Here is an 11,368-nt window from a genome sequence, read left to right as displayed (position 1 = left end):
ATATTTATGAAAACATCTAAAATCATGATCATGAGTCAGATGATCACACAGGAAAAGACATTTTGTGGGACAAATTAAGCAGAAGACTCACCCAAAAATAGGAGAATACCTCTGAACCTCTTATTAATCCAAAACAATTCCTTTCTGATTACATTCAAATTCTTCAGTTTTCATTTTGTCCCAGTACTCAAGAATCAGTTAATGGATAATTAACCTCAACTTTACCTCCAGGCCATGATTAAAGCATATTCAAAGGCATTGTCTGGAGTCTGTCTGGCGAAAAGTCATCTGACTCAGAGAGAGACTCTTAGGCGTCCAGGGTTACCGATGCGTTCAGTAGCTATAGTTCTTAAGCATTTGATGCGGTCAGTATAGCTATAGGTGTCTTATGCAGTCAGAATATTAATATTAGGCATCTGGTATTCCAATGCGGTCAGAGTAGCTATTCTTAGGCATCCGGGGTTACCAACATAGTCAGGGTGGAGGTGAAGGGGGACACCTGGTTTAACTTAAGTCAGGTGTGTAGGAGAAACCCACAACTCGCATGTTTTTTTTTTTTTTTATGTTTATTTATCTAAACAGCAATTATTGCACAGTGTTGACAAAAATATTTAAACATTGAATAAAAGATCAGAATAAAGTCATTATAGGTTTTTAGGGGTGACTACTGCATTTAAACATTGCAGGAACTTTAGGATGGAACATTCTGATCAAATATTGCAGCATTTTACCAAAGCTGAAATCAAAAGCACCATTACTTGCATTATAATAGTTTCTCAGGATGATGTCTGTAACATAATCGCATGCCTCCTCTGTGAGAAAACTTTGGCAGCAAGTTCGTTTTATGTATCAAAAGTGTGAAACGGCAAACAATCAACTTAGAAATGGTCAAAAAATATTCAAATGAAATTTTGTTGTAATAACTTTTGACATTTGTGAAATTACGGCTGTAAAGTAGTACAAAAGAGTATTCATTTTATTATTGCACGACTACAGAAACCTGCAGAAGTCAAGTTTAAAAAAAATCTGATTCACATTCAAGTATTCATGCTCTACAAATGCTGGTTACGTAAAGAGGGAAAAAGGACAGGGCACAAGATTCCTGGGGTGAGAATGAAAGGATAAAATAAAATAAAAAAAGCAACAGTGAAAAAGAAAGGGGAGTCTGAAACAGGTGGCCAAGCAGACCACTGAAAGAGACACTGCTGGACAGAAAACAGAATGAAAGAGACAGAGAGAGAGTGAGAGAGAGAGAGAATGCATTTTAAAATGACACATGAAATGGAGTGCAACGACACACATTCTGTTCTGAACAGCCTCACACAGCAAACACACTCCTACGACAACCTGCCAGACAAATACAACTGAGTATTCTGAGAGACAGAAACGCAGACTGACACCTCATTTGTTACAAAGGACATCAATGTTCAGTCACAAATCCACTGAAACAGATATTGGGATGGAACTACATTAAACAGTATTGCTGCTCACAATACATTTTTACCTCTTTAATGTTACACACACTACCGTACAAATGTTTTGAGGTGAGAACGATTATTTTTGTTTAATTAATACTTTTATTAATCAGAGGCATAACATTTATCTAAAGTGAGAGTAAAGAAAGGTATAATGTTACAAAGATTTCAATTTTTTTTTCTTTCTATTTATCAAATAACCCTGAAGAAAAATGCATCACAGTTTTCCATAAAAAATATTAAGCAGCCAAACTGTTTTCAACATTGACAATAATAAAAAATGTTTCTTGAGCATCAAAATCAGCATATTACAATTATTTATGAAGGACACTGAAGAATGGAGGAATGATGCTGAAAATTCAGCTTTGCCATCGCCGGAATAAATTACATTTTAAAATATATTCAAATAGAAAACAGTTATTTTACACAATATTAGTGTTTTATGCAATAAATGCAACCTTAGTGAACTTAGGAAATCTTCCAGACCCCAAACATTTGAACGGTTATGTATTCCCGAGTGAAATAGGATATTCATCACCAAGAGCAGGACTTGATTGGCGGGTGAGCGTTACATACCAGTTAATCAGCCAGACAAAAAAGACTGACTAATAGCTATTTGGCTCTTGGTAAACATTGTTCAACAGCATACACAACCTACGTGTTGTCAACAGAAAAGGAAAGTTGATGATGGATTTAAAAGGCAGATTCTGTTTGGAATAACATACACCAATTAAAGAGTTCAACATGAAAAATGTGTTTGCAACCCAATTACTTCTGTAATACAATGCATTTCTGAATGACATTCAATAGGAAAAAAGCGTAAGGCTGCACCTCATTTTATCTACTGGGAACTGAATGTCCCATGAAAAGTAGCTGTTTCATACCAGAATGTTGACAGACGGTTGAGAGATTTTGAAATATGATGGATTGGTGACATCAGCTGAAAAGTCTTTTGTGAGAAGGATGAAAGATTAAAAATAAAAAAGTTTTCTTTGGAATAATGTGCTATGATGAATTGCGAAGACCAGGAACATGATTTGAGAAATTAAACGGCACAGGAAGAGGACAAAAAGAAAACTATTTCTTGACTAGGTCCTGCAGTCAGTTGCAATAAACTTCTTAAGTTTATTATAAATGCTATAAAAAAAGTTAATTAAACCCCTTATAATCTGTGTGTTAAACTCAAAACTGTAGCCTATACATTACAAATCAAGACAGAAAAAAAGTCATCTGGAGAAGTGCATAGGATTCTGTATCTTTTTGTCCCCTCATACACAATTTCACACACTTGCACGCACACACACACACACACACACACACACGTGTCAAGTCAAATAGGGCTGCATAGTTAAGACGGGTCCGTGAGTATAAATATCTCATATTGGCGATTGTGTGGGCAGGTCAGGAGCATTTCCAAACGCACACGGCCAGACTTCCCCCGAAGAACATGTAGAGCAGGTTCTTGACTTCATGGGTCACCTCGAACCCAAACCCCTCACCGATCACCACATGCCACGAACTGCCAAACTTCTTATCCATGGACTCCTTGATCATTTTGGCAGCATTCTGAAAATAGAGTGAACCAACGAGAAAGAGAGCGAGATGAAAGCATGTAGGCTAGTAGAGCAGTCCAGATGGCCCGACTACGAGTGTGTGAAACGTCCTGACTCAGTACTAGACGGAAACACAGAGCCCAACCCTACCTGTGTGACCTGGGGAGCACATTTATCTGAAAGCCTGTGCTTAATAACACTAACACACACAAACCCGACTGACCTCATTGTTAGAGGCAAATTTCTCGCAGGCTGTGACGCAGAGCTCCATGGTCTCCACGCGCATCTCCTCGGCCATATCCGTGTGCTGTAGACAAAACCAAAAGAACATATTCGGGTCATGAACTTACAGGTGCAACGAGATTATTTTCTGAGGTCACTACATTATATTTATATATGTACTTTATATATACTTAATATATAAGTATATAAGTAATATGAAGTATACATTTCTGCTCAAAAGTTTTGGGTCAGTTTGGTTTATTTTATTTTATTCATCGAGGACACATTAAATGTCAAAAGTGACAGTAAAGACTAGTTCAACATTCTATTTCAAATAAGTGCTGTTTTTTTTAAAACTTTCTACTCATCAAAGAATCCAGTTTCCACAAAAATATTAAGGAGCTCACTTGTTTTCAACCTTGATAATAATCAGAAATGTTTCTTGAGCATCAAATTATCATACTATAATGATTTCTGAAGGATCATGTGACACTGAAGACTTGAAAATTCAGCTTTGACATCACAGCAATAAATTACATTTGAAAATTTGGTCAAACAGAAATGAGTTGACCAAGGCAGTGCAAAATATTAATATTGTAAAAAGATAGTAAACCAAATCAAATAAAGAAGCAGTGCAAATATTACCTGCGACAAAATGCATGATGGATAAAGATGTTTAACTTTTTTTTTTTTAAGGACAAAAAAGGGAGCAGTTTGAATGATAACCCTAATACAGACAAACACAGACAGACGCATTCATAACTGGTTCTTTCTATCTAGGTCACAGCATCAGTCGAGCTGCACCCACCCTGATGAGCGGAAAGCTTTGCAGTCTTTTGTAGTCGGCATCCTCTTTTTTACCATCTCTGGTTTCTGCCATCCTTTTCTTTACTAAAACGAGAGAAAGAGAGACAGAGGGATTAGTCCTGTCTGATGAAAAGAAACAGAACATAAGGTCAAATCTCTCACCCATTAAGTAACAAAAAAGTGCAGTAGATCCAAAATCTTATATTTTCAGCATTTGAAGGGAGAAAGAAAAACACATTTGTTTGTAAGTTAAATTATCAAATGACATTCATTATTTTGTATTTTTAAGCAAAATGTGAACATTCTCTTGCAGGGTGACAGTATTCATCAAATATGTAAATTTATCAAAAAGAACATTGAGGATAGACATACTACTTTTAAATATATTCCCATTATTTATATACCTCGTGTTTAATGTCCTACTATTAACTCAATTTGTAAAGTTTATGTGTAACTATTTCTGTGTTCTTAAAGTGTAATGCCTCCACATAATAAAACCAGATTCTCAGCATTAATGAGCGTAAAATGAGTGTAAGAAAAAATTATGTGGACGTCGAAATCTCAAAAATTCAGTTTATTACAGCATAGCAGTGGCAAGGTACACGAAACACCTTGGGTTCACCGGCGTCAGAATGAACCCAGAACATCCAAATCTTAAACCTTTTATCCTGTTCTTAATGTAAATGAAGTTGCTCTTGTTGCATCAGCTGTGGTCTGTATGTTAATGAAGTTGTGACACCCCATTGTCTGAGAAGGTTCTCTGTGTCCCACGCCCAGTCCCATTCTACAATTGACTACCATTTGTTCAGGAGGTGATCAACCCAAATGGTGAAGAAACAATATAACTTGACTTTCTTTCATCTCTATGATAATTAAGCCATTTTGGGGATGAGCTCATTCTAAAATATATTTTGGAGTGGAATCTGGGTCGAGGCAGACTACAATTCCTTACATGAGTTACAGTACAGGTTCACTTATTAATACATTTGAACTATAGGGTCATTCTGTATCAACTTAATGGGATAGTTCACCCAAAAATGAAAATTAGCCCATGTGATTTACTCACCCTAAAGTCATCCTAGTTGTATATGACATTCTTCTTTCAGACGAATACATTTGGAGTTATATAAAGAATGTCCTGGCTCTTATACACAGTTTTATAATGGCAGTGAATTGCTGTTTCTGTTTTGAAGTCCATAAAAGTGAATCTATCCGTCATAAAAGTGCTCCAAACAGCTCTGGGGGGATAATAAAGGCCTTCTGAAGTGAAGCGATGAGTTTGTGTAAGAAAAATATTCATACTTAACACGCTACAAAGTAAAATTCTAGCTTCCGGCTAAACGGCCATACACAGTCTACTTGTGTCTAAAGTGAAACTTACGCAACTTGTGACGTCAGAAGTAGCGTAGTGCGTCATGGCGTAGCGTAAATATCTGTTGCGCTTTACACTTAAGTGGAATTCGTATGTTTGTTTGGCCGGAAGCTAGTTATTTTACTTTATAAGTTACTTTATAAATATGAATATTTTTCTTACACAAACTCATTGCTTTGCTTCAGAAGGCCTTTATTATCCCCCCTGAGCCTTTAAAACAGAAACAGCAATTCACTGCCATTTTAAAACTGGGAAGAGCCAGGACATTTTTTAATATAACTCCAAATGTATTCGTCTGAAAGAAGAATGTCATATACACCTAGGATGACTTGAGGCTGAGTAAATCACATGGGCTAATTTTCATTTTTGGGCGAACTATCCCATTAACCAGAGGTCCCCGGCTAAAAATCTTGATTTTGATCACTTTTTTTTCCGGTGAAAGAAATACATAAATGAAGAAAACCAAAATATTAAATGTCATGAATGTATATTTACAGAGTAATTAACTTTTTGGGTGACAGGCACGCAAACTTTGGAAAAATATTATTTATGGCACTCATATTATACACATACATATTCTATGCAATTGTGTTGATAGAAAAAACAAGATACATTTCTAGTTTCAACATTATTTGTTGTTCAGATATTCCTCTTTAAAAGACAAAAAGTATCAGCTGTTTGCAAACTGACCCACTTTTGGTTTTTGACCACTAAAAACGAGGAAGTTTTTACTCATTTACTCATGGAACTGCATTAAGACCTCCATATCTCTGGGATTGAACTGTATAGGGCCTTTAAAATGAAGATACCAAAATAAATGTTTTTTAAAAAACAAAATCCAAAAGGATATTAAGATATCTTTATTAATTCTGGAGTTAGAGGCATGCAAACTTCAGGCAAAAAACACAAGAAGTGCTTTTTCCCATTTTTGAACTTTCACCGTTGGCATATAATGCAACAAAGATAGCTAAAGTCAATAGATTTAACCAATCTCTAGTAAAAATAAAATAATGATGCTGCCATCTTTCTAAAGTCATTTTAACCCCTTGTAATCTGCCTCCAAATCAACAAAATAGTGGATTACTCAGTAAATATACATCCATGACAAAATATTTGCTTCCATCACCATTTATGTTGGTCTTTGTTCAGAATTATTATTATTTATTTATTTTTTACATTTTTGAAAATTTGAACATGGGAAGTTTCTGAAATTTGGTTGATTTGACACGGAATGACCCCATTGGAGTTTCACTGAAACAATGTGTCAAAATAGCTTAAAAACTATTATCTTGAAAGTAGTGTGACATGATTAACTTCATCTATAACTTAAAAATCTAAAACAATTTTAAAACAACCTTTTTTTCCCTATCTGTATAACAGATAACTATTATTGTGCATAGTTTTCATGACCTCATTCTGAGAGATGACATGGAATTTGTACTTTTATAGCTTCATTTGTCAAACCATAAATCATTTAAAACAAAATATTGGCAAATTTAAAGTAGACATGAAACAGAAGTTGTGATACTCTTTTCTTCCCTATTCTATTAGGGTTATATTTTGTCCATTGGAAATTAATTGAATGTTTGTAGTTTGCTGTGATGTCATGTGAGTGACAGGTTGTCTCGCCCTCGCGCCAGCAAACATGTCGTCAGATTTATTATAAATAATACTGCAATATTTCATTAAAAAATTGATAACGCGTAAACTGTCATCATCACGTGTTTTTATGTAACGTTAACATAAATTAATGTAAAGGCATTTTGCATGCATTGCACAAATACCTTCACACTACAAAACAGTCAACAGACTATTTTAATTCAGTAAAAGATTTTGACAGATAAACAATCTGTTGTTTAAAACGAATTATTAGAGAGAACGGTGACAGTGCCAAGACAGCTTGCAAACTGAACTTACAAACTGAACCAGTGTCTTACTAAATTAACACCAAACTGTCGTACCAGTCCAAGTAAAATAAAATAAAAAAAATAGCCAGTGCAAAATTACATATGTACAGTCTTTAGTGCATTATAATGTAAAAGCAAAAGAAAATGTAATAAACAAACACGTGTCGAGTTAGCGTTTGTTTTTAGCATCTCTGAGCTAATGTTAGCTTGCTAGCTCGACACCATCACTTAAAAAGCTACGACTGATAAATGATTGAAAACAATGAAGAAATATAAGCATGCAAATCGTTTAAAGCTCTGAGATAGTTCATTTATATCACCACAGTTCAATAACGTACCGTTCTGTCGCGCTGTATACAGACACTAGTTTCCTCCACTGGTGTTGTCATGGATACACACCGGCCTTGGCAACCTCCGACCCACGTGACCTGTTTATTTCCGCCTCCGTCCACTCTTTCTTTCTTTCTTTCTTTCTTTCTTTCTTTCTTTCTTTCTTTCTTTCTTTCTTTCTTTCTTTCTTTCTTTCTTTCTTTATGCCATATGATTTTTGGACAGTACCATTAACTTTTTTTGTGTGTATTTCCATGGTACTCCAAGGCATATCTAAGAATACCACAGTACTTTTTTTGCAAGTGATGGCTCAGTGACAGTTACACACACACAAAAAATGTTTTTTTTTGTGTTAAAACCTGGTTAAAACTGGGTCAGCCGGTTGGTGTGCCACACATGTCAGTAAACCTTTTGTTTTTTCGCTTATAATGGCATTAAAGCCATTCACTCGTGAATCGTCTGCGAAAGAGAGGGCAGAGAGGTAATCCCAGCGGGAATTATGACATTTTGGAGATTAAGGAAACCACTAGGCAATGTGGGCCATCCACATTAGTGTTCTGCATTAATCCAACCAAAGTTCTGATCAGGATTGTGGAAAATGGCTCACACGTCTTTGATTATTTTTTGGTCCACGTGGAGATGTTATTGAGCCTGGCTGCAATCAGCGCCCACACCGCCAACGCAGATAACAGTATTTCATAACAGAGACTAGAGGTTAAAAGACCTCCTACACATCCTTACCAAGCACTATTCACATCTGCACGGGGTACTCTGTTGTCTGTTTTTTTACTGCATTACTTTTCTGCACCTTATACTTTATTGGCATTTTAGAGTTGTAAAAACCTCAAAGTAGCAAACAGAGTTGGAGATACCTAGCTAAACACGGTAGGATAATACTTGATTTAAGGTCAATCACATGAATATGGTTCTTAAACAAAGCATTTTCTTCTTGTGAAGAAGATTTTAGAACCTTTTTGCAGCATGTTTGAGCTTCTGCAAGAACCAATGAGGTTCATTCTCGTGTTACGCAGCACGTTTGAGCTTCTGCAAGAACCAATGAGGTTCATTCTCGTGTTACGCAGCACGTTTGAGCTTCTGCAAGAACCAATGAGGTTCATTCTCGTGTTACGCAGCACGTTTGAGCTTCTACAAGAACCAATGAGGTTCATTCTCGTGTTACGCAGCACGTTTGAGCTTCTGCAAGAACCAATGAGGTTCATTCTCGTGTTACGCAGCACGTTTGAGCTTCTACAAGAACCAATGAGGTTCATTCTTGTGTTACGCAGCACGTTTGAGCTTCAGCAAGAACCAATGAGGTTCGTTCTCGTGTTACGCAGCACGTTTGAGCTTCTGAAAGAACCAATGAGGTTCATTCTCGTGTTACGCAGCACGTTTGAGCTTCTGCAAGAACCAATGAGTTTCGTTCTCGTGTTACGCAGCACGTTTGAGCTTCAGCAAGAACCAATGAGGTTCGTTCTCGTGTTACGCAGCACGTTTGAGCTTCTGCAAGAACCAATGAGGTTCATTCTCGTGTTACGCAGCACGTTTGAGCTGCTGAAAGAACCAATGAGGTTCATTCTCGTGTTACGCAGCACGTTTGAGCTTCTGCAAGAACCAATGAGGTTCATTCTCGTGTTACGCAGCACGTTTGAGCTTCTACAAGAACCAATGAGGTTCATTCTCGTGTTACGCAGCACGTTTGAGCTTCTGCAAGAACCAATGAGGTTCATTCTCGTGTTACGCAGCACGTTTGAGCTTCAGCAAGAACCAATGAGGTTCGTTCTCGTGTTACGCAGCACGTTTGAGCTTCTGCAAGAACCAATGAGGTTCGTTCTCGTGTTACGCAGCACGTTTGAGCTTCAGCAAGAACCAATGAGGTTCGTTCTCGTGTTACGCAGCACGTTTGAGCTTCAGCAAGAACCAATGAGGTTCGTTCTCGTGTTACGCAGCACGTTTGAGCTTCAGCAAGAACCAATGAGGTTCATTCTCGTGTTACGCAGCACGTTTGAACTTCTGCAAGAACCAATGAGGTTCATTCTCGTGTTACGCAGCACGTTTGAGCTTCTACAAGAACCAATGAGGTTCATTCTCGTGTTACGCAGCACGTTTGAGCTTCTGCAAGAACCAATGAGGTTCATTCTCGTGTTACGCAGCACGTTTGAGCTTCTGCAAGAACCAATGAGGTTCGTTCTCGTGTTACGCAGCACGTTTGAGCTTCTGCAAGAACCAATGAGGTTCATTCTCGTGTTACGCAGCACGTTTGAGCTGCTGAAAGAACCAATGAGGTTCATTCTCGTGTTACGCAGCACGTTTGAGCTTCTGCAAGAACCAATGAGGTTCATTCTCGTGTTACGCAGCACGTTTGAGCTTCTACAAGAACCAATGAGGTTCATTCTCGTGTTACGCAGCACGTTTGAGCTTCTGCAAGAACCAATGAGGTTCATTCTCGTGTTACGCAGCACGTTTGAGCTTCTGCAAGAACCAATGAGGTTCGTTCTCGTGTTACGCAGCACGTTTGAGCTTCTGCAAGAACCAATGAGGTTCGTTCTCGTGTTACGCAGCACGTTTGAGCTTCAGCAAGAACCAATGAGGTTCGTTCTCGTGTTACGCAGCACGTTTGAGCTTCAGCAAGAACCAATGAGGTTCGTTCTCGTGTTACGCAGCACGTTTGAGCTTCTGCAAGAACCAATGAGGTTCATTCTCGTGTTACGCAGCACGTTTGAGCTTCTACAAGAACCAATGAGGTTCATTCTCGTGTTACGCAGCACGTTTGAGCTTCTGCAAGAACCAATGAGGTTCATTCTCGTGTTACGCAGCACGTTTGAGCTTCTGCAAGAACCAATGAGGTTCGTTCTCGTGTTACGCAGCACGTTTGAGCTTCAGCAAGAACCAATGAGGTTCATTCTCGTGTTACGCAGCACGTTTGAGCTTCTGCAAGAACCAATGAGGTTCATTCTCGTGTTACGCAGCACGTTTGAGCTTCTACAAGAACCAATGAGGTTCATTCTCGTGTTACGCAGCACGTTTGAGCTTCTGCAAGAACCAATGAGGTTCATTCTCGTGTTACGCAGCACGTTTGAGCTTCTGCAAGAACCAATGAGGTTCGTTCTCGTGTTACGCAGCACGTTTGAGCTTCAGCAAGAACCAATGAGGTTCGTTCTCGTGTTACGCAGCACGTTTGAGCTTCAGCAAGAACCAATGAGGTTCATTCTCGTGTTACACAGCACGTTTGAGCTTCTGAAAGAACCAATGAGGTTCATTCTCGTGTTACGCAGCACGTTTGAGCTTCTGCAAGAACCAATGAGGTTCGTTCTCGTGTTACGCAGCACGTTTGAGCTTCAGCAAGAACCAATGAGGTTCATTCTCGTGTTACGCAGCACGTTTGAGCTTCTGCAAGAACCAATGAGGTTCATTCTCGTGTTACGCAGCACGTTTGAGCTTCTGCAAGAACCAATGAGGTTCGTTCTCGTGTTACGCAGCACGTTTGAGCTTCTGCAAGAACCAATGAGGTTCATTCTCGTGTTACGCAGCACGTTTGAGCTTCAGCAAGAACCAATGAGGTCCATTCTCGTGTTACGCAGCACGTTTGAGCTTCTGCAAGAACCAATGAGGTTCATTCTCGTGTTACGCAGCACGTTTGAGCTTCTGCAAGAACCAATGAGGTTCATTCTCGTGTTACGCAGCACGTTTGAGCTTCTGCAA

General features: G+C 38.4%; 1 protein-coding gene across 1 annotated transcript; it reads right to left on the bottom strand.

The window, feature by feature from the left end:
- Positions 1 to 562: 562 nt before the first annotated feature.
- On the bottom strand, positions 563 to 7,766 carry dnal4a (dynein, axonemal, light chain 4a). The gene is made up of 4 exons (XM_079871949.1): positions 7,675 to 7,766; positions 4,059 to 4,141; positions 3,252 to 3,335; positions 563 to 3,041 (listed from the first exon to the last, which is right to left on the bottom strand). Exons 2-4 carry the CDS (start codon positions 4,128 to 4,130, stop codon positions 2,877 to 2,879), a joined length of 321 nt encoding a protein of 106 aa, XP_079728075.1. The 5' UTR covers positions 4,131 to 4,141; positions 7,675 to 7,766; the 3' UTR covers positions 563 to 2,876.
- Positions 7,767 to 11,368: the final 3,602 nt, after the last annotated feature.

This window comes from Squalius cephalus (assembly GCF_949319135.1).
Source record: "Squalius cephalus genome assembly, chromosome: 1".
Taxonomy (NCBI): domain Eukaryota; kingdom Metazoa; phylum Chordata; class Actinopteri; order Cypriniformes; family Leuciscidae; genus Squalius; species Squalius cephalus.
The sequence above is the reverse complement of the archived record's forward strand: the minus strand, read 5'-3'. Positions and strand labels throughout refer to the sequence as shown.

Excerpts from the sequence above, each read along its gene's own strand:
- dnal4a (XM_079871949.1), bottom strand. The coding sequence starts at position 4,130 with ATGGCAGAAACCAGAGATGGTAAAAAAGAGGATGCCGACTACAAAAGA. Across the intron at positions 3,336-4,058 it reads AAAGCTTTCCGCTCATCAGG|CACACGGATATGGCCGAGGA; the intron begins GTGGGTGCAGCT and ends TTTTGTCTACAG. Across the intron at positions 3,042-3,251 it reads AATTTGCCTCTAACAATGAG|AATGCTGCCAAAATGATCAA; the intron begins GTCAGTCGGGTT and ends CTCTATTTTCAG.